At 37.9% G+C, this 24,395-nt stretch overlaps 1 protein-coding gene across 1 annotated transcript in view; it reads left to right on the top strand.

The window, feature by feature from the left end:
• The window catches only part of LOC137974729 (uncharacterized), a 203,157-nt gene that overhangs the window by 158,511 nt on the left and 20,251 nt on the right, over positions 1 to 24,395 (top strand). The window contains exons 9-12 of the mRNA XM_068821678.1: positions 10,385 to 10,532; positions 11,453 to 11,776; positions 18,040 to 18,336; positions 18,937 to 19,087. Of these exons, the coding sequence (XP_068677779.1) occupies positions 10,385 to 10,532; positions 11,453 to 11,776; positions 18,040 to 18,336; positions 18,937 to 19,087 (920 nt within the window). The remainder of the gene's footprint in view (positions 1 to 10,384; positions 10,533 to 11,452; positions 11,777 to 18,039; positions 18,337 to 18,936; positions 19,088 to 24,395) is intronic.

Here is a 24,395-nt window from a genome sequence, read left to right as displayed (position 1 = left end):
ATTTTATTCTCGACCGACCGTCCCGGAATCTTCCTTCTGCTCTTTCTGAAAACTGTGTATCAATAGTTATTTACTTTTGCATCAATATTTGTTTTGCATAAAGCGCACTAACAAAATCTGTATCTTGCTGAGTTCGCATTTGTTAGCGTTAATAGTATTTTCGGTCCGATGCTTCTGTTTTGTGAGGGGAATATTGTTTTGGTCTCCCATTCCGATACTAACCCCGCCGGACAGTGGACAACTTCAATGAACAACTTCAGTGAACAACTTCAGTGAACAACTTCAGTGAACAAGAGTATTACAAAGCTCCAAAGCTGTCAGATGCTCAGAGGGCACGCTTAAACTTGTGGTGAAAAGAAGTTGTGAGGGAACTTGAAAATTATCAACATGTCATCCCAGAAGCCAATGTTTCTCGCTTTTATTTGTTATTCTTCAGAGACTGGAATGCTGTAGTTCAATACCACACAACTCAGTGCCTTCTGATTTTCTGTAACACGTACCACAGGCAACCCATTGTATGCTTCACGGAAGCATCTCGTTTTTTTTATTTTCCGTGTCGGTAAAAGTCTTGCCTGTCACCGTCCCCTGCTAAGTGGTGTCTTTGTGCATAGAGCCTTCTGCGCGTATTTTCTTAGGATCGAGAAGGTAGTGGGAAATGCGTAGATTTCTCTGGTGGACACAGTAGAACGATTAACTTAAGCGGCAATGGCGTCGAAAGTCATGTAACGCGAATGGCGTTTTAGTGGATCTTTGAACAAAATATACCCTTATGAAGCACAATAATCGCAAATCAATAGACCATATTCGTATTCTCAGTATTGGACTGGAACTAGCTTGCAATGGAGGCTAACGCGGGGAAATCTTTTCAAATGCAACCTCCATTGCAAGCTAGTTCCAGTCCAATACTGGGAATACGAATATGGTCTATTCGATACTGAACAAGACAGGCGGTGGAATCTTAAAGGCGACTAGTAATGGACTTCGACAACAATCTGTCGCCCGTAGAGCCGTCTTTTACCAAGTGTGCTGTTATGTAGAACACTGAAGATTCGTAGGGCAGCGATAATAGTGAATTCAAAGACTAGACCAGGCGGATTGGATGGAATTTCAAGCGTTAACATCGCTGAAAAGGTAAGATTATTTTCGTAGCGATGCAATTGCGTGTCTTCACCACATGTTCCTTTGATCTCACATAATTGTGTCTTCCCTCAAAATATTCGCTTGTTTTCGCTTTCGCTCGAACATATTTACCTTTATTACATGTCCAGTGAATAGTTTTATCCTCTGGGATGAATTTTCCGTCAAAAATTAGGTTATTTGGGTGGTTTTTGGCAAACAGGGGTTAATTATTCGTAATGCGATCGCTTCCGTTGCCGTTAGCAACGGGTCGCAACGCATTGATCGCTCATCCGATTATTCCTAAAATCTAAAAATGTTCGTGCCTCATCAGTTTTCGGTCGAATTTATGTCCAAGAAAGCAGATAAATTGCAGAAAATTTTAGTTTTGCATCCAAAAACTCGTAATCAACGCTAAAATGACCAAATTTTGCCTGGAAAACATATTTTACTGTTATTTTTCTACAAAATTTCGTGCAACTTTCGCTTTTATAAAATGTTTCAGTTGTCTGTAAATAAGTTATATGCTGTTGGAAAGCTTATTTTCTTAGCTTTAAACTGATGTATTCTTTTTCCCCTAACTTTAAATATTATTTGAGAAAAAAAAAAAATTTGGTGATGGCTGATTTACCGCGGTTTTCTCGCGGTTGGGAAACTATGAAAAACAGTTAATGGGCCGGTAGCCAGGTTTTTCACCTCAGGAAAGGATCTGTTTCGTCGTACGAACGTGTGAGGACCTGTGAGCCAAAGGGCCTCTGGTGGTATGACTTCTGGGTGACCCCTTAATAACTTGTTACTAACCGAGCGCGAGGGCCGTACTGGGGAATATTGGCCCGAGGTCGTGGCAGCACGAACCGAGCGCAGCGACGTCCGTACAAAAATGACCCAGGGCCAATATTCCCCAACACGGCTCGAGCTAGCTCGGTTAGTAAGTAGTTTATTATATGTTTTTTTAATTACCTTTTGCTTTGTTTTTGCAAGCCCGTAATCGGCCCGTGGACATTACGGGAGAATAATGCCCGACAATTTAGTAACAATTAGCCAATCAGAGCGCGCGTTATATCGGCTACAAACACAAGCCATATAAATGGTCTTAATGACTCCCCAACTTGAAAAAAATTGCCTGGAACGCTGCACGTACCACAGGCAACCCAGTGTACCCTCACGGAGGGTCTAGTTCAGCTTAAGATTATCCCAATGCAATCCGTTTCAGTCTTTCACATTTGAGTCCATCCTGCTTCTTTTTCCTTTTGCTGTATTTCTTTTATGTTGTTTCACGTGGTTATTGCAATGTTTCCTTCTAATTTTTGGGCATTTTGGGTGTCATGGGAAATTACATCATTCTAATGCCCACGGTATGTTCAAACTGCGAAAACACGGCGGAAGAACCCTCTAACCCAAGCCGACCATATCATCAGTTGTCGACCTTAAAGCGCAATATTCATCTGCCTTATGGCAGAACTTTTTCAAAACTTGCTTGTTTCCCTATTCAATGCTAGTGTGAATTTTTTATATTACTGTATGTTCTTCCTGAATCAACAGCTTCAGTCGCGCTCCGTCACTCACGCAAGACGTTAAGGAGCTAAAGCATGCGCGTATTTGAGACACGGGTGGCAACCGGAAGTCAGCTGCTTTCCCTTGTAACTTGTCTTTACACAGCCACATTGACATTGCTAAGTATCTTTTCTGCATTAGAGATGATTAGTATAAAAATCTGGGAGACACCACTGTCCTGGTACGAGAAATGTTCTGTTCCGGTTGCCGTCCGCGTCTCAAAAACGCGCGAAGGCTCCATATTCTCCAGGCACCTGCTTGTTCCTTAAAAAAAAAAAACATTTTTGTACTCAAAAAGCCAGGTAAAAAAACAAGGAAAACAAATTAAACAAGCTTTAAGTTTCCTTTATTGTAATTTGGCCTGCCTTAGCTTGATGATGCCATCACCATTCTTAAGTCTGTATATCCACTGAGAATAGCAAAGTCAGGTCCATTTTACAGTTATACATGTACGTTTTCTGAGAGTTAAATAATTGAGTGTGCACATTATAGCAGAGTGTAAAAGGAGTGGGCAAGTTGTTGTAGTTCTCGCGAATTGTTTCTGGCTTCCGGATTCCGGATTCCGGCTTTTATTGCTGCCCTTTTATATTTGTACTTGTTGTAGTCACTTTGTAGAGATTGACGCATTGCGGTCTTGCCAAGGAATTAAGTTTTTGATCAGTTTATAATATTTATAGAAAACTGTTTAATAAGAAAATAGTTGGACTATTTAAAATTTGTTAGCTAGGAAAGTTTTTGTAGGCTTAAAATGTGTTTGGACATCAAGTAAGTAATGCTGCTGGCGAAAGGTGGACCCTTCAAAACTTCATCGTCGCAAATAACAATGCGCTCAGACAACATTGAACAAACAAACAAACGCATGCATTGATTGACTTTACTCCTTTTTTTTATTATTATTATTTTTTTTTATAATAATAATTTTATTTTTTAAATATGCACACTTACACCATAAAACATTGCAAACTACAGTAAACGATACAATGAGTATTGCAATACAAACGTGACATGAATTACAGCACTACTAAGCACTAATTGCATTAAAATTACGTTTTCTAACATGAGAAGAAAAAGAAAGAAAAAAAAAAGATAATAATAATAGATAAAATAAATAAATGAAATACGACTTCTAGCACTTCTAAAAACCATCTCTTTCCTTTAGGGTTACATCTATAATGATAGTTTTAAAATAGAGGAATCAATATTTAAAAATTCAAGGTTAAGGTTAAGGGTTTAGGAGACTCGTTGCAGCGGGGACAGAAGTGGCTTCCATTTCTTTGAATTTCTTATTGTGTTGTTTTCCAATTGGTGCTTCTGTTTCAGGGAAAGCAAGAAGTTGTTTTGGGTTGGGGATCGTTCTTTCGAACGGCAAATCCAAATGTAGTGCTTAGCCATTAGGCAAAAAAAATTAATTTGGAGTTTAAAATTGGAGTCGTCTGGCTTCAGTCCTAAGGCCGTTTCCATTCCTAAGTGGTTCTCTTTTGAAAGCATGTGGCACGCCTCCAGCCATATAGAGAGGTCATTCCAAAAAATTCTACTTTTTTCACATCCCCAGAATAAATGTAACAGATCTTCTTTTTTATCCTGGCAGAAGGTGCATGTTCCGTCCTCTCTAATTCCTATTTTTTGCAGAAAATTATTGGTCGCCAGCCGTCTATGTAAAAATCTGAAATTGAAGTCAATTAATTTGGAACTCTTTGTACACGCAGCAGACAATAGGTAGGCTTTTCTCCAGTCAATTTTTACCTTGGCTGTGGACCCGATTTCTTTCTGCCACCTCTCTTGAGATAATAGCGGTCGTTCCGCTTGGTCAGAAATTAATTTCTTGTAAACTATTCTCGATGGTTTTTGGTGCTTTAGGAACGTGTTCATGAAATTGTCATACTTCAGCTGAGACCTCGGAATCTGTTGCTGTAAAGGTTTAATAGCAGAGATTATGCCAAAAAAAGTTAGTGGTCTGACTTTTAGTTGATATTTATTTTGAAAGCTGGCAAGGGAAAGAAAGTTGTTAGAATCATCCATTAAATGTTTTACTTGTGTTATACCTTTGGAAAGCCAATCTTTGCATAGTACTGGTGCATTGTTTATCCTTATTAATGAATTTTGCCAGAGAGGTAGAGCTAGAAAGTGATCTTTGGACACTATTCCTTTCTCAAAGAAGGTCTCAGACCATATTTCTATAACTTCTTTAACAAAAGGGTCTTCTATGTTTAGATTACCGATGCCTTTTTTGTTTAGGTTTCCTTTAAAGACGGCGTTGCCTCCATATGTTGCGAGTTCTAGATCAAAAAAAACTTTCCATTTGCTGCAGTTTTCTGTGTTCAGGTATTTTTTAATCCAGGTAGCTTTAACGGATTTGTTAAAAGTTGTAATATCGATCATTTTGAGTCCACCTTCAGAATAATCATTGATGATAACCTTGCGTTTAATTTTATCACCTTTATCATTCCATAAGAATTTAAAAAACATCCTATTAATCTCTTTAATTGCATGGTGCTTAGTTTGCAACGATGTGAGTACGTATACAAGTTGCGATGCTACTAGGCTCTTCAGAACAACAATTTTCCCTATTAAGCTAAGTCTTCGAAATTTCCAGCATCCTAAGATAGATTTAACTTTCGTAAGCTTTTCGTTGTAATTTAAAGATATTGCCGTATCGCGATCCGTTGCGAACCAAACGCCCAGTGCCTTAGTCTTTCCCTTTTGCCATTTAAAATTCATTTCGGGGCAAAATGTTTGATTGCTGTTTGTTTTAGACCCTATCCAGAGAGCTTCTGTTTTCTTGTCATTCAGTCTGAGGCCAGATATTTTACCAAAAGCTTCTATCAAAGAAAGCGAAGACTTAAAGGATTGTTCAGATCCATCTAAAATGAGCGTCGTATCGTCTGCATATTGGCTTAATTTAAATTCAGTATCTTAATACCTCTAATTTCGCTTTTATTTCGTATGGCTTCAGCGAGTATTTCTACAGAGAGTATGAAAAGGTAAGGCGATAGAGGGCACCCTTGTCTGACGCCTCGGCTTAGCTTAAAAAAATTGCTTGTCCATCCATTGTTTAATACGCAGCTTTCGATGTTACAATAAAAGAGCCTGACCCAACTTGACAGCGAGGGACCAAAACCAAAATGTTGAAGAGTTTTGTTGATAAAAGACCATTCGAGAGTATCGAAAGCCTTTTCAAAGTCCAGAAAAAGGAGAAGTCCAGGGATTTTTTTATTACCTGTATATTTGATGACGCTATCTAGTGTACGTATGTTGTCACTGATGCATCTGGTTTTAATGAAGCCTGTTTGATCATCTGATATTAGCTCTGGTAGAACTGTTTTGATTTGCTTCGCGATGGCTTTTGAAGCAATCTTGTAATCGCAATTTAATAGAGTTAAGGGACGCCAATTTTTAATCAAGATAGGGTCAGAATCCTTTTTGGGTATGAGTTTGACAATTCTTCGCCTTTGTGATATTGTCAGGTTACATATTTCATAGGAGAAATTAAAAGCGCTGGTGAGGGTTTCTCCTATGTCTTCCCAGAAAACCATGTAGAATTCACATGGAAGGCCATCTGTACCAGGTGATTTCCCTGCTGCCATGTCTTTTAGGGCCTCCAGGCATTCCTTAGCAGTTAACTGGCCTTCACAACAGGATCGCTTTTTGTCATTTAATAATTCTCGTGTGGGTGGAAAAAAAAAAAAAACACGCATGCATTGATTGACTTTACTCCTACAGGATAGTAATTTCAACATACAATATTGGTTTCTAAATGAGCCGTGTTACACCTATCTAATCTTACATATATGTATAACTAGTTATAAAAAATGCTAAAATTCTTTTAAACAATACTAATGTTACCTGCATGTATGTTACAGAGACTAAATTGCTAGAACCAAAATTTGAGTACTTTATTATAGAAAATCTGAATAATTATTGATAACAATAAACATAATTATAAAAAAACCCTAATCTATAACTATAGGGTTGGTCCTTCCTCAAAAAACGCTTTGAAACTAATCTCAAATGTCACTTGGAAGTGCATCCCATGCTGTTGCCCCTCGACAAGCAAAAGATCCTTTTAACCAGTTTTGCTTAAGGCTGGGACACGCTGACACACTAGGCGGAGACATGTCCAGGTTTGCATTTTTGCGATTTTTCGCAAAATTCGCAATTTTCGCAAAAACCGCGACTCTTGTCAGGGACTAGTGTTCTGTAGCTTTTCATTGTCCTAATCGCAGAACGCTGAAAGCTGGAGAACACAAGTCCCCGACAAGAGTAGCGATGTTTTGCGATTTTAACGATTTTTCGCAAAATTCGCAATTTTCGCAAAAACCGTTAAAATCGCAAAAATCGCAAAACATTGAAAAGCTAGAGAACACAAGTCCCCGACAAGAGTCGCAATTTTCGCAAAAATCGGAAAATTCGCAATTTTCGCATTTGCGTGCAAACCTGGACATAAGTGACTAGGCGACAAGTCGCAGCAACATGTCTCTGCGAGAAGTTGCTCTGTGTGTACTACTCGCAAAACAAGTCGCTGCGACACGACGCCTGTTCGGTGCACACGCAGTGATCTCGTATGAAGGGGAATGTGAACTACTTTAATTTCTAATTCAATATGGCTGACCATATGACGCTCTCTCGTTGGTTCATTTATATTTTGTCCCAACTTGTTGCCGGAAATGTACACACGATGCGAAAACGCTGCTTTCGCTAATTTTGTCGCGGCGATAAGTCGCACAAATTCAAACTGGTTTGAATTCGTGCGACTGATCGCGGTGACAAAATTCTGCCGCAGCGACAATGATTTTCATGAAATTAACCGTGTCACACAAGGCGAATTGTTGCGGCGACTTGTTTCCGCGACGTGTCGCAACGACTTATCGCCTAGTATGTCCCAGCCTTTAGGTTTGGACAAGTGAATGTCAAACTTGCTTCTTCGGATGTTGTAGTTATACATCTCGGAGTTTGACGAAAAAACACGTTTTTGAGCAGTTACCCCACACAAGGCTGCAACAGTCGAAGTACGGATTTACTGATCGATAAATAGAATTCAATGTTCTTAAGTCTTTCGTTAGAGGTCTAATTTAACACTTACTATTTAATATATACACAAGCAGGAGTGTTTTCTCAGATATAAAAAGTCGTGAGGGAGCCCGAGGGATTTTTTATATCTGATAAAACACGTGCTGCGCATGTTTTAAGTGGCTTAAAATACTCCTCCATATTCCGGCAATAGCTGTTTTGACCAATCGTGATGGGAAAAAGACTATTCCTTCGTGAAAGGCGGTCTAGCCCAGTTCGCCTGGGAATCGAAAAACACCCTGAACAAAAAAGACGTTACATTAGAAGACGCGCCAGTCTAGTTCACCTGGAAATCGAAGAAATGTATTTGAGCAATGTATAAAAATGTTATTCACGTTGGCCAGTAAGCGTAAAAATGCTTCGGTTTAGTGTTTTGAGGGCTCTTGAACAGAGGACAACGTGCCTCCAAAACAACAGGTAATTTAGGCAGCCAAACTGCGGAAAAGCAAGAAAAAGACTTGGACGACTGCATCCCAAGACTACCAGGAACGCAACCAAGTGGGTGTTTAAGGTGTTCTCCGAGTGGCAGATATCAAGGAGCAACAGGGAAAGGAGTCATGAAATACAAATGAACATGAGGCATTACATAATGCCTCTAGTGACATTATATAATGCCTCATTTTGCATTCCATTGTTCATCTACCTACTTTGCAACCACGTTGAAATCCCTCCCCAGGCTTTCAGGTTTGTTGGGTAAATTATTAGGTATAACAACTCACTCGCGTGTCTAGAGAAATTCATCCGATTGGTCAAAACGACTATTGAATATGGATGAGTATTTTTGAAGGATACACAAGCCATTTTGGCCTTTAGGTCCGTACGATGTGCAATATATGATTATCCTATGACAGTCTGAATTCATCAGTGTGTACGCTGAGCAACTTTATGGTAGCTTTCCTTTCTATAGGTTTATCGTATATGTTAAGGTGCGTTCGATTGACTGTATTCTGGAATAAGAATACATGAAATAGAAGTAAGAAAGCCTTTGTTTTTAGGGAGATTCACATCAAAATCGTAAAACAAGTGCTGAAATGCTACTTTAAACAAAACGCCAGAAATGTTTTGTCTGGAACCAACTGTCATGTAACTCGTTTTCGAGGCCGGTAGATGCTCTCTTGCTTTTGATTTTTTTCTTGTGGGGCACCTGTATATGGAATGTTCTTGGCCAATTTCTTCCAGAGCATGCCGAAATGTAGATTCATAATTTATCCCCTATCTCTTATGTGTCAGTATATGATCGACCCCCACTGGAAATCTCGTTAATGATTGTCGTTTTGAATTACGAGCTAACGTACTGTTCATTAGTTTTCGAGTTTCTCTTGCGTCGTCGCTATTTTCTTGAATGTCGTAGTTGAAGTGTTTCTTAGTATAATTTTGATATTAAACTTGTTTCTGATATTTCTCAGTATAATTTAGTCAGTCTAACTCATTCTTTGTTTTGACAAGTCCACGTAGCTTCTTTATTCGCGAGTAAATTTGATTGTTGAAGGAAAATTGTTCGTGAATTTACCAAAATGTTTTTTTTTCATTTTCCCTTGTGGTCCACATCGAAAACATGTCGTCAGTGAAACATTTCCAGTGGTCAGGTTAGCGGGGGCGTTCTTTCAAACAGATGTTTTTCAACATGAAGCATAAAATGACTCTGAAGGCTTTTGCCATTTTAGTCTCCATTGCAATGCGTGAGTCTGCGAGCTTCTGCGCATTTGGAGTTAGTAAAAGAACACCGCAATACAATGCATCTATCGTACGTTATATTTTGACGTTTTGAAAATACATTCGTGAGAGTTGTAAGTTCATTTAGTTTGGCTTTGACACTATAAAGTTCATTATTTCACGGCTTTGTTCATCAGCTGGTACGTGTAGCTTTCTGTTTGGAGTTGATCTTGGAGGAAGATCTGCTGGTGGCTGAGTGGATTCTCTTTAAGTTGGTTTCTGTGGAACTTAATCAGCATCGGTCTTATTTCTTTTACCTCTTTATTTTCCTAAGGGGCCTCGTCAAGTTTTTCTTTCATTGTTTTGTTGAGGGAGGGGGAGGTAACACAAATGTGGATGGCATGATTTTAGAGTCAACTTAAGGATGGAGCCTACAATTATTGTTATTGCCCATATGTTTTGCACATTTCGAAATACTCGGGTTTCCCATGGGTGGTGCTTCCTAATACAGGGATATGTTTGCGCGGTTTAAAACTATGCGGAGAAAGCAGAACTCAGCAAGTGCTCTTGGTATGCAAAAAGAAAATTGAGGATAACCATCCATTGTCCGGAGCCTTAATTTGGAAAAGAATGCTATACATTGTTTTGTATTTTACAGCTTTTTACAATATTGTTGATTAATTAACTTTGAAAAATGCGTGGCTACTCCCAATTTTCTTTTTGGATTTCAATAACACTTGTAAAGATTTACTATTCCCGCACATTCGTAAACCGGGAAAAAAATACCTTTGAAGTACCGAGCACCGTCCTTAAAAAGGCCGCGGTTTCTGATACTGGACAGTTGACATTAAACTTTTCGAAGTAAACATTACCACCGTGAATTTTTCTTACCAAACAGAGGCGTCTGTCTTTAGCTTATATTCGGGCTACTGTCACCATCTGTATCATCGTCACCGTCCATAATTGTCAGCATAAATTCTAACTTCTTTTGCAGGTCTTTCATGGAAATACTGGGCGAAATGACACTGTCAAGCATAATCTTGAGGAGGTTATCATAGCGAGCTTCGTCCGCTTTCAGCCAACTGACTTTTTTGGTCATAAGGCATTGAGAGTTGAGCTCTATGGAACACTTAAATCTCTAGGTAACCGTCATGAACTTATTTTCTATAAGTTTTGCAGATCCGTCTGCATGTAATTATTTAAAAAGATAAAATTAGAAAAAAAAATGAACTCCATTTTTGAACTTGTTCTTTATGCGTATATGTTCAGGAATAATATTTGACAGCCTTCTGTTAGTGTTGTAAAAGTTCAACATATTCTCTGCCTCTGAAATGACGATTATCGACGATTCCAAATTTTCTCTGAATGGATTGTTATCGTCAATTTAGATTACTCTGTCTCAGGACTTGTGGTAGCAGATGAAAAGAAAAAAAAAAGTAAAAGTTGCATCCCTGGACGGGATGTGAACCCGGAGCACCCACTGCGAAGGAACTGTTTTTATCCACGTAACAACTAAAGATCAACTGGCTGACAATTGCACCAATTATTTATCAACACTAAGTAGTATATATAAAATCATTGCTGAATCGTGGTTACCGGTTAGCTTTTTCTTGAAGTTTGGTAATCCACATTTTCTCCTGTTTAAACTTGTTTCTTAGCTGGTGATAATACACGTTTACTGCGACATTCGGAAGAAAAAATGTATTGACATAATTTTAAAAAACATGTCTGGTAATAGCGCTGCGCTACTCTGGTGGTTTGGTTAAAGGGTTATTCATCGAATATTCCCAGGTTCGAGTCCAGCCAGTTTAGGCATTGGGGTTCGGATTCTAAAGATAGATATTCATTTCCCATAATCCCTATCAAGCGCTAAGGGTCCTAAATTGACGTCGATTTCGAGAAACTTTGGAATTGTAGATAATCCTCATTTCAGAGGTAGACTGGATGGGTTGAAAAGTTACGTATAAAGAACGATTTTCTAGCAAATTTGAATTAAGCAATGGTGTTTCTGGACTTGTGCGGCATTCTTCTGTACTCAGCAGTTCCTTTTTCTTCATACCAGTTCCTGTTGAAGCTCCCATTCTTGTCAACTTAACTGCACAATCATCGACTAGTGTCGCTGCCTATTGGAAACTTTCAAAACTGTACTACAACGAAAGAAAGTTGATATCCTTTAAACTTCTATACCAAAAGGAAGGCTCCAACGTACCACAGATAAAAACTATCAAAGATGCCAAGAATGTTCGAATTGAGAATGGTTTGTTGGTTTTCTCCTCGGAAGTCACAGGGCTTGAGAAATTCACACAATATGAATTTGAAGTGTGTGTCTTTAGTTCGGTGGGGGATGGACCAAAGCGTTCCTTAAAGACAAGGACATTGGAAGATGGTAAGGGTCTGCAGCTTTTTATCAGGCTTACTTTAGTCTATTAGGGACAATTATGGTGAATATCACAGGAAACCGTTTTTCAATTCCCAACCTGGGTTAAACATGGTAAATGTTTGGGTTATATTTTTGATTTCAGTGGGAATTTCCCAAACTGGGAAAGTTATACCAAAACCAATCTTGGGTTTAATAAAACCCAACTTAACCCCAAGAATGGGATAATAGTGACCCAATATAATCCGAAAGATGGGATTATACTGACCCAATATAACCCCAAGAATGGGATTATACTGACCCAACATAACCCCAAGAATGGGATTATACTGGCCCAATATAACCCCAAGAATGGAATTATACTGGCCAAATATAACCCCAAGGATGGGATTATACTTGCCCAACATTATCCCAAGGATGGGATTATATTGGCCCAACACAATCCCAACAATGGGATCATAGTGGCCCAACATAACTCCAAGAATGGGATTATACTGACCCCATATAATCCCAAGAACAGGATGATATTGATCCCCCATACTGGGCCAATATATCCCCAGTAATACCCTCAAGAAAGGTATAAAAATGACCTAGCAACCTATTTAACTCCAAAAATTTAACCGATGTTATTAAGTCATCAAGCTACAATGTCAAATGACCCACAAAAAATACTAACGGTAACATGTTTAATTAACTGCACTTGGATTTTAGGTTAACTACTATCCATACAATACTACAAACATCAAATTCTTCTCAAAATGTCAAACAATAATAATTACAAAATACATCACAGAATCTTGTAATAGTATCGATCCTACAAATGAGTTACATTAAGCAACAGAATTAGTACTCATGGCAGTAATTAATTTTTTAATTTATCCTTGTCTTAACCATTTGCAGCTTTGATAAATAAGCTTTAACTTAAGCTAAATCAATGAACTTCATAAATAATAAAACTAGACTATTCACACCTATTTTCTTCCTTTGCCCATTTCAGCAAGTGGGGTTGGCATTATTACTGCATAGCTAAGAAGGACTACATTAAATTTTTACTTTGTAATGAATTCCAAGAGTTAAAATGGGCAGTTTCTGCTGAGTTTCTCTCTGTTGATTTAAGTCCTTCCAAGCAGTTACATTAAACAAAGGAAGAAGTATCATCTGAGAATGAAAAAATTATTTCCAAATACAAAACAAGTACTGAATTCAAAGCTTTAAAAAAATGGAAAGTAAGTACCCTGGACACCTGCATTTCAATGGGGCTACAACTATTTGTTTTAAGATGACATTATTAACCAAACGCAAGATTTGAGCTCAGTTGGAATCAGATTTACTAGATTACCAATGAATTTCTTTAAAACCTGTTGCAGGTGAGTTGGTGTCAGGTTTGTTAAATTACTTTGTTTAATTGAAAACTTTGACTTAAAAACATTAACTGTTTGTTCTCTTGATAGTATTCTGCCAAAAGCAGCTTTAATAACCACATTCGATGAGGTTGCTGTTGTAGGAACTGTGAAATCTTTTGGTGGAGGTAACTTGTTGCCTTCACTAGATGTTCCAGTTTCATGTTGGTCATCACTGCTGTCAACTGATATTGTAGAGAGTACCAGTAATGCATTGATACATTTCTTGGCCCCAAGTGTTTAACCAGGCTGAACTGTACTACATGCATGTTCTTTTGAATACATTTCCAGGCAAGTTAAGAGGATCTTATTATAAGATGATCGAATTTTAAGCATTATAAACAGGAGAGGCACCGAGGTATCCAGGAACTACATGCATGATAAGCTATCTTACTACTGTATGAAGCATCATACCAAAAAAATGCCAACAAGAGTGATGACAGAGGGACTATAAAACAAAACCTAACCTTTTCTGGTGATGTACAAGGTGAAAGAGGGCAATCAGGTAAACTTGTTCTGAACTTTTTCCCAGGTGCATTTTCTCGCTGTCCCATTATAGAATTTGTTCAGAAAGTGTCTCGTAGTCTTTCATGCATGGTAACTGAAATGTAAAGATATATATGTACATGTATACTTCAATGATGCAAGTCATGATTCCTCTAATTTAAAATCAGTGATCATTAATTTTCAATCAATTATTACAGTTAGTGTGTGGAGAGTAGACTCATTTACTTACAAACATCAGTAATAGTTTCCTTAGGCATTAATTCTGCATTGAAAAGTGACAGCATTTACGAGAGCGAATCATTTGTCAATTGTATACATGTATTTATTAATTCGCAGTATGAGCACTTTTATACCAAATCGTTTACTTTACCATTTGATCTAAAACTTCATTATTCTGTTAAAAGGTTTACCAATTATAACAGGATTATAGCATTTAAGCCAAATTACGTATCCTTGCGCGTAAAAAATTGACTTGAAGGTACTCTACATGTAAAACGTCACTTTGACGACAATAAAGGCCGGGACACACAAGGCGATAAGTCGCTGCGACACGTCGCGGGGACAAGTCGCCGCAACAAATCTCCTTGTGTGGCAAGGTTAATTTCATGAAAATCATTGTCGCTGCGACAGAATTTTGTCGCCGCGATCAGTCGCAAGAATTCGTGCGACTTATCGCAGCGACAAAATTAGCGAAAGCAGCGTTGCTGCATCGCGTGTACACTTCCGGCAACAAGTCGCTGCGACAAAATATAAATGAACCCATGAGAGAGCGTCATATGGTCAGCCATAATGAATTAGAAAACTAGTTCACATTCCCCCTCATACGAGATCACTGCGTGTGCACCGAACAGGCGTCGTGTCGCAGCGACTTGTTGACTAGTGTGTCTTAAGGCATCAAATTACATGTTATTCGCTTGTAGTTAATGCTTACCTTTTTATTTTAGTTGTTGTAAGCATTTCCCTGCCTTAGATCAGCATTTAAAGAGTAAAAGTAACAAAAAATCACCACAAATTTGAGATTGTTGATAGAAATGTTCGAATAAAACTGCCGATTACCGCCAAAATCTGTAAGAGCTTGCGGTAGAGACCGCTGGCCAAAATGAAAACGGCTCACTAGTTCCAGTCTCGTCTCTCACTTGTTATCCAACATTGAAGAAATATGAAGAAGATTCCGAGCGAATCTCTCCGATAAACCCTAAAACAAATGTGGTATTCACTAAGAAGATATAGTGCTGACTTGGAGTGTGTAATTTTTAAGAGTGATGCTTCATGTTCTTCCTGGAACAAGGCCGATCATGAGTGCATTCAGCGTTAATTAATAAGGTATTGTTATCCGTTAAGGATTATTTCTAACAATCTATAGAATCATCAGAATAAAAGCTTTCATTTTCATTTAAGAGAAGAAAGAGAGAAATATTAGAACAGGGTCAGTTTTACCTGGAAAGATATCACATTGACAATTTCAGACATTTCAGGCTTTGAATAAGACCAAATCTTGTTATATTTAAGTTTTATGTGGGCTCTTTTTTTCAAGGCACCAGATGAAATGTCAAGTCAAATCCTCATAGAGCACTTAAACTTTGATTGTTGTCTTGGCTTTCTGGCCCAATTCCTACTCAAATTGATTAAGTGGAATTCCTAAAGATTCCCGTAACTTCCTAGTCCAAAATTCCAATGACATAATTTGGAATTCCAAGTTGGAATAACTGCAGGAAAATGTGTCCATATTATTCACAATTCTGGGAATAACTTGGGTAAAGTGGTTCCTAATCATTCATAATTATGGGAATAACTTGGATGAAGGTTTTTATATCATTCACAGTACTGGAAATAACTTGGGAAATTTGTTCTTATTATTCACAATTCTGGAGATAACTTGGATAAATGTTCCCATATTAATCACAATTCTGGGAATAACTTGGATAAATAGTTCCCATACTAATCACAATTCTGGGAATAACTTGGGTGAAGGTTTCTATATCATTCACAATGCTGGGATAAACTTGGGAAATTTGTCCTTATTGTTCACAATTGTGGGAATAACTTGAATAAATGTTCCCATATTAATCACAATTCTGGGAATAACTTGGGGAAATGTTGCCACATAATTCACAATATTGGGAACATCTTGGGAACTTTTCCCATATTGTTCCCAGCTATGGGAATAACTTGGGGAAACGTTCACAGCATACATGTATTCCCAAAATTGGGATGAAAAAGAACAGTAGTCGTTCTTCCCCAATAAAAACCCAAAATTTCCCCCCCAAAAGCAATTTCTTTGCCCAATTTTTTCCCATGAGTGGGAATATTTCCCATAAGGGGAGGGTGAGCAGAGTAGAGTACACTAGGGACAAGTGAGGAAAAAATTATTACTCCCCTAGGGCTCGTTAACCCCAGTTATTAAGAGCTCAAACTTATAATTCCAAGCAAATTAGGAAATACATGCATGTGTAACGATAATCGTTAATCTGGAGAAGAGATCGTGTTGAGTTGAGTCACCTTAAGGGCCTACTGACGTATTTTTTGGGGTGCGTTGCTAAGGATGTAATAGTTAACTAATTCGAGAGAATTTGACATTATTTTAGTCAGTTTCCGACTTTTGTAAACCAATGACCCTAAATATGACGTCATCACGCCACGCCCATGGTCACGTGACCAATAAAAGAAAACTCTAAATTTGTCTCCGTGCTACACAATTTGGGTGTTTTATCAGTGGTTTCATAATTTGTATTCGTTTTTGCATCCAGCCAAGCATGGTTTTCTTTTTATTTTGAAAAATGTTCTTTTTAGAGAAATAAACGATACTGAAATACCCATAAAATTTTCAAAAAAGATGATTTGAAAAAATCAATGCTTACCTACATTCTGTATCTGGAGGTGAAACGTGCCATATTAAAAAAAATTAATTCAATTTAAAGACCGCCGGAAATTTAGGTTTTTTCTTAAACCGGAAGTCAGTTTGTTTACGCATGCGCAGTTGATCTGAGAATGAGCGTGAGGAAGGGCGAGGAAAAACCTTCGATGCAAACAATATTTCGTGCGGTGATTTTTGCTTGTGAATGGGTTTTCTCGTCAGCTCACTGTATGATGACGTCAGTCACCGGAAGTAACATTTCACTTCCCTAGCAACGCGCGAAAAATCCGTCAGTGGGCCCTTAAACAGTTGCAAATGAAGGATCTACAGGCTTGAAGATATCCACGAAAGAGGGGAAAAAACATGAAGAGGAAAAGAAAAAACCATGAAAGGCTCGATTTTCCCAAAATTTGTGTCTTAGCGTTTTACCACAAGCGTCGATTTTTCTCTTTTTCCCCCAACATTTCTTTGCGTGTAAGTTCTGTTTAAATACTGCCTACTTTATGCATCATTATGGCTGATGAGGCTTAATTTTTGTGTTTTAGTACACATCATTGCCCAGTATCAAACAATGACTCTGACAATGAATCTCTTTTCCCTCTCCTTACAAAGACCATTGTAGTTTTAATATATCAATATGGTTATGAAACTTGACGTGTTCCTTTGTTTTTTTTCTTGTTTTCTGTTTTGGCCCAAACCATGCTCAAACCACACCCTTCTTCTAAAATACAACCAATCAGAAGTTTCGATTAATTTATTCAAAACTCAAACATGAACCGAGGACGAGATATTGTGCATAGTCACGGTCAGGTTAAATGATGAAGTGTGACAGCACTGTTCTCGCTTTTCAAGTTTTCGGGGTATCATAACCAGTCCTTCAGGCGCGGATCCAGGGGAGGTGAAATGGGTGAGTTTTCACCCCCCTTTTTCTGAGCCCCCCTTCTTTCTTTTTTTTTTTTTTCTTATCCCTCAAACACCTCAACCAGGCTTCGGTTCTATTACATTATTACAAAAATTGACCCCCCATTTCAAAATTCTGGATCTGCGCCTGGTCCTTTTACATGTACCGGTATATGTATTTCCAAGTCTAGACTATTAATTTTCTTTATGATACAACAACATAGAATGTACACACCATGTTAATTCTTCATTAATTTAAAGTCCCCTCAAACGCTCCCTCAATTCGCAATAACAATGGAAGATGGCAAGTGGTGTCATTAATAAGTTTTTCAGACGGTTTTCTCTTCAGTCAATGCCCCCTTCCTTTTCGTGTGACAAATCAAGTCCTCTTTTGTACTGTGAAAGTTAACTTGATTTGAAGCAATTATGCAGTGCTTATCAGTGGTCAAACCATCGACTGGCATATGGTTGATTGGATGTTGCACTACTTGATTAATGCTTTTGCTGCTTCATGCTGATGATCGAAGCAATAAATTTCAAAAAAATAATTGAACGGCACCATTTTTATAGTTGATTTATCTCTTTTATGTCTTGACTTTGCTATGATCCAGCTCCATCTAAACCTCCAAGTGGATTTACGGTGACTGCAAGAAATTCTACAAGTGTCACAACATCTTGGCAGCTACCACCCGCAGACTCCAGAAATGGAATAATTAAAGGATTTAAGTTGTTCATTAGCAGCAAAGGGTCAGCTGTTCAATTGATCGATGTTTCCAAAGCTTCAGTTTACACAAAGACTGTTACTGGATTGCAAGAATCTACAGACTATGAATTGCAGGTGTTGGCGTACACTTCTGCTGGCGATGGACCAAATAGTTCTGTTCAGTTTGTGAAAACACTGAAAGATGGTAAGAGTTATATATATATATATATTTTTTGAAAGATCGACACAGGGTTATGACTTACAGTTAAATTTATTTTTCATTTTTGCGATCTAGTAGATTCAATTGAAACTGTATTGCTGTTTCTATCATATTATTAAAGGCTCATTTAAATATGACCTATAGAGTCGCCACGTTTATGAAAGGCAGAAAGAGCCACAGATATCAAGAGACTAGTAGGATTTCGTTTCATAGAAAAAATGTGGCATTAGATTTGAGACGCATAAAGTCTATCATTGCGCTTATGTATAATGGTTGATGTTGTTTCATCAAAAATAAATGTTGTAATAACAGGCTCAATTCCTGCACGGCATGTGAAATTTGTATCCTCACTACATGTGAGGTCATCAGCAGATATCGTTTAGCTTAATTGTTCCTTCGTTTTAAACGTAGCTAGTTAACAGATTAAACGCTATCTGGCGATGATGATGATGATGATGATGATGATGGCGATGACGACATTGACGACGATGACGAAGGCAATGTTGGTACCAAGAATTCCATTAAAACTCTTGCATTGAAAATTTTGATTGTTTTATTCCAATAATAACTTTTCAATTTGTGTAGCCACTTTCTCCCGACCATTAGATGTCAGCGGACCAGGGTTTTCGATGGCGAGTATTCTTGGTTTTTCCATTGGTGGTGTATCTTTGCTTGGCTTTCTACTTCTTGGATTTTCTTGCTATGAAAAGAGAAAGAAGAAGTGCTCAGCAAAATGGTAAGCTTTTTCTTTTTAATGGTTAAAAAAATCTTTTATGCTTTGGAAAAAATGAAATCTGCTTCATCACGGGTATATTCTCATTGGTCATATACCCATCTAAAACGAGATGCATATTGTGTTTTGATCAATACTTGTTGAAGTGGGAAGGGCAATTTGTGGCTGTAATGAGCGCAACGTTTAGGACGACGAGATGTCCAGGAGTTGCATTGACTGAAAGTAGTGTAATCCCCCCCCAAAAAAGAAAAGTTACAAGTAAGTGAAGTTCAAGTCGAAAGATAAGCAAGAGCAGAAACGACAAATAACACCAAAACGAAGACTTAAAGCGCTTGCCAATTGAAAGATTTCGGAGAGACCGCGTGAAAAAATAAAACTGTAGCAGTCCTTTACATTGGATTAAAAAAAAAATTACATGGAGTGCTATATGTATATTTGTTTTTCTTTTGTGGACCGATAAGCAAAGAACCAACAACGAAAAAACACAGGTATTTGAAAGTGGGCGTTAATTAATGAAATCCTAACACTTATTAAATAAATGAAATGAAATAAAATGAATCAGTGTATTTGAAGTGCAAGTTATGGACGACTGAGACAGGTGATCCTCGCACTTTGCCAGTGGACAATTTAAGTAATTGTCTCTTTTTATAGAAAATTCTAATTATGGTGTTGTTACAGTAGTTTTCTGAATGTTTCACTGATAAAATGATAAAAATAACCATCCACGCATGTGTTATCAACGGGTAATCCTATGACCAGTAGATGTATGCAAATTATGGCTCACTCACTAGGCCATTTGCAGATTCTGATGTTAGCAGATCGAAAACAGCAAAGAACGGCTCCGATTACTTTCAAATTTGGATGGTCGGATTTCTACATAATTACCCACTTTCAGGCCATGTAACTCAATTACAACACGAAGACTTTTTTTCGCGACAGGCAAGTCTGAAAATTCGAAATTTGTTTTAGAAACTTGGCGTTACTTCCGTTTCTTTCCAAATTTGGCAGAACGAATGTTTGTTGTATGAGCTAATGAAAATCAGGTCGCTGGCCAGTTTTTATTGGAATCGGTTGAAATGACATCATGCTGTGATCTTCCCAAAGTCGCTATCGAGCGAGACAGAAATAGCCCTTACCACAGGGGATGAAATCCAGGGAATTTTTGTTGGAATCACGGAAAAAATTACACAGAGAGCTTCTTTAGAGGCTAGCAAAGATATCTGGATGCTTTTTATGGGAATAGTAAAGGATTTTCATGTCAAAATGGGGTTAGCGTCTTTCTGTTGTGTTAACTTAATAAAATATTCCATGCGGCCTTACCTCCGGCCGTAAACTTGATTTCCACTCTCAAATTACCTCCACAACCTACCTTTTGCATAGAATAGGCTTTTACAATGATGTTCTTGTCTTATGTGGTGATACTTGTCGATTCTGTGCAGAATGTTGAAAATGCGTCACACACGCAACTTGAAAACTTGCCCGTGGTGCGTAACATCGGTTTGACCTCTTTGACATCCCATTAAAAAACAATATTAATAGATAGATTTAGCCAAGCCTAAAAGCGGAGCTCCCTGGTTATTTATTCTTATTGCCTTTAGGGTTAGTGAAAATGAGAGGTTTTCGAATTGTCTGCGTTTTAGTGTGTCCGGTTACTGCTTAATTAAATCATTTTCTTTGCTTTCTTCTATAGAAAAATTCATTGCCTAACTAGTGAATTCCAAGGTAAATTTCACGCGAAAAACCGACATTGCATGAATCATGAAGCGATGAGGGCGAGATCGGTTTTTCGCGTGAAATTTACTTTGGAATTCACCAGTTTGACAATGAATTTTTCTTGAATCGCATGAGTTTTAAAAGAAAACAAGCACACCCTCAGCGGGGTTACGACAAAACACTGACCCCCGGTCAACTGACCCCTACTGACCCCCTCTAAATTGATTGGAAATAATAATAAGAAACATAATGATACAAGAAGACCTATTTTACCTATTAATCGGTTCACCTTCGAATTTCAAAATGGCAGAAGGATGGTCGATCTGCTTCTTGCCACATGGCTTTAAAAATATAAAAACTATAAATAGCATTTAAATATATAAACATATATTATATAAGTAGATCCTTATCATTTTCATACCTTGATAAAGTAGGTACCTTCACTCACTTTTTTACAAGGGAAAAGCATATTGCGGAATGGTCGAACGAGACCTGGCACTACAAATGTACTAAGTTTAGTTAGGAACACAACAACTGCCGGTTTCTTTCTTTTGATACCACTTTTCTCATTACATTTTCCCGAGCAAAACAGATGTCTTCTGTTTTGTTTGTTTTTTCGTGGAAGTGGACTGCAAAACAGGTGATAATTCTTCGGTTGCCTCGTTTAACAATCGTTTATAGGAAAAGAGGAATAACATGTGTGCTGAAAGGAATTGAAACGATGGCACGAGGCAGATCGACCTTCCTAGTTCCGCCATCATGAAATTCGAAAGTGAGCCGATTAACTTGCTGATTAAAGTAATTTATATATTATTATTTCAAATCAATTTAGAGGGGATCAGTGTTTTGTCGTAGCCCCCCTCAGCGAGCGAATGGAAAAGGAAAAAAGCCATTTCGGAGCCAACTGTCAATAGCCAGCGAATAGGAATCACGCTAAGATTAGAAACCGTCAGGAAACTTTGTCAGTTCAAGGTCAAAAAAGAGTTTTACTGATGTTCTTTATTCCACGTTATCTCTGAAATCGAGATCATTCACATTTTGATATCTTTTGCTGAAACACGCCAGCTTGGCTTGGAACAAGAATTGGCAAAATACGGTAATGCATTCAAGAACGGACAATGAAACTTCAAACATGATCCTCTCCAACAAATTACTTTTAGGTGCTTTAAATAATCCCTCACTGAAAAACCCATGTCCCATTAAACAAACTTCTGAAAACACAAGCTAATGATATTTCTCCCTAATTTTATTAGAACTCATTGCGATTACATGTTTATAACATAAGGGCACAATTTTCTTGTCACTGTCGAGGCACATAATCATTTAAAAACAGTTGGCCAAACGGATTTAAAAAGCACTTGTTCGCTTGCATTTTAGAGCAAAACAAACAAACAAATCAACTATTTCTTCGTGTCCAAAAGAGTACAGACAATTGGTATTTAATTCCAGTTGAGAATAAAAATTCGAGTTTCATTCCTGAACAAAGGAAAAACGATTAAACCATTTTTTTAAAAATTAATATGCATCCGTAAAAATAACAAATGGTTTAGTGCCCAAGGAAAGAATTTGTGGAGTAACTTCTTCCACCAACTTTGAGCTATTACTGGTATTCTGTTTTGTCGTTGTCGCTCTCTTTCTCTCTCTCCTATCATTTCTGTTCTAGTCATAGGTCCTCCAGGCATCATGCAACCTTATCAGAGCTTTTAAGGATATGCTAAGAATTGCAATTCAGAGAAAAAAGCAGCTCTAAACAAATTAAAAATAAACACTGAGCTTTAAGTTTATATCCCTCCGATGCTTGAATAACTGCGTAGTCACCAGTGTGTGGACCACAGCTATCATGATATGCAAAACTGGATTAAAACCATCGAAAAATGCAGAAAGAAAACATTTTCCAAACCGTTTTCCACCTGAACAAGAAAAGCGTTGACCGTTAAGAGCTATAGTTGTAGTATGACCGTGTAGCGGCTTTGAGCCACTGGAAGCACGCGAAAAATGAAGCCTCGTTTATGTTTTGGTGAGTAAACCTGGGTTGAACCTGCGATCCAGTCGAAAACCAGTACCTGGTCAGCGGTCAACTTAAAAAAAAAAAGCTCACCTCATTGAGCTCTAAACTTGAGCCGGCGATTTGGACACATGACACTGGTCAGCGGATACCTTTATTTGACAGGTGTATGCTGTAAACTAGCATGATACTGGTCACATGGGCATACATGGAGGGGTGGACCTACGTACAGACATACAAACGGACGGTTGATGACGTCTTGGCTATAAAACCAACATTTCTCTCATCGATGGGTTACCATATATTCTTAACTATCTATGTGAATAGTTTGGAAATAAAAATTTCGCGGGAAAATTCTTGTTGAAAATAACTTTTAAGCCTTGTGCTGTTTGAAACAATCTTTTCAAAATCATTGGGCTACTCTTTTTAGCTTAAGTGTTTATCGGGCGCTTTTTGCACATGTAGTTGTTACACATAAGCCTTAAATAGGGGCTGGATCCCGGCATGGACATGATCCCTAGACTGGAAATGATCCCCAAATTGGAGAGGAAATGATCCCCCGATCTGAAATGATCTTAGTTAATAAATAATACCCCAAAAAATCAGGAATGGTGTGGACTCCACGAAAAGTCCAAGGATATACGTGGAAACCACGAAATCCTCTGGGCAGACATAAAGCAACAATAAAAACATCGGTCAACATTCTGTACCAAAATAACAAAATTAGCATGCATATTTTTGGGCAAAAAATAAAGAAAATGAAAAAGAAAGGAATCATTTATGATGCTTACCCTACACTGTGGAACTTATATGTAAACGTGTCAGTTTTGGAGATTATGACGCGTTTGAGATTTATATGAATTCTTTTATTTCAAAATTCATTATCCTTCACAATTCGCTCTTTCTTTACGATTTCAAAACTCTGTTTTAGAAATTTTAGATAAGATACTCAACTTTTAAAACGAAATTAAAATTTTCCCGTCTTTAAGAGTGCCATTCGGTGGATTCACTTGCACATGGAAATTTTTTTTTAATGCATGAGAAAAAAGCTAAAAATAGTATCTGGGAGAGAACAGAGCGAACGCGGTTTCATTTGTAACCTCAACGTTGTTAGTCATTCTGTTTACACGACATCTATCGAGACCTTAGGCGAAACTGGGTCGATTTGAAAATGCTTCAAAAGTGGAGCGTTTTGAAAATGATACGGTTTCATCTATCATGTAAGCGGCGAAACCGCATCTATTTGAATGCGGTTACTATTTTGGGCTCAAAAAATTTACGTTGTTCGATTTTAAATTGTGAATCTTGCACGTAGTGCAGCTCTCTGTTTTCTGGTTTGATTTCGCCTTTTCAATTTTCATGCATTTTGCTGTCCTTAAATCTAGAAGCTTATCATAATGATAGGCAGAGCCTTTTCGAATTGTTAACTTTTTCGCAGCCCCTGGTATGCCCTGGCAAAGTAATTAAAAAAAGCCATGGGCTATTCGTACGGGACCCGTACACCGACCTGTATTGGCTATTGATACGAGAGTCTTCTTAGAATGATTATGAACAACATAGCCACGCAGTTATTGAAAGCTAACCGTTGTAAAA

This window comes from Montipora foliosa, chromosome 11, assembly GCF_036669935.1.
Source record: "Montipora foliosa isolate CH-2021 chromosome 11, ASM3666993v2, whole genome shotgun sequence".
Classification (NCBI taxonomy): Eukaryota; Metazoa; Cnidaria; class Anthozoa; order Scleractinia; family Acroporidae; genus Montipora; species Montipora foliosa.
The sequence above is the reverse complement of the archived record's forward strand: the minus strand, read 5'-3'. Positions and strand labels throughout refer to the sequence as shown.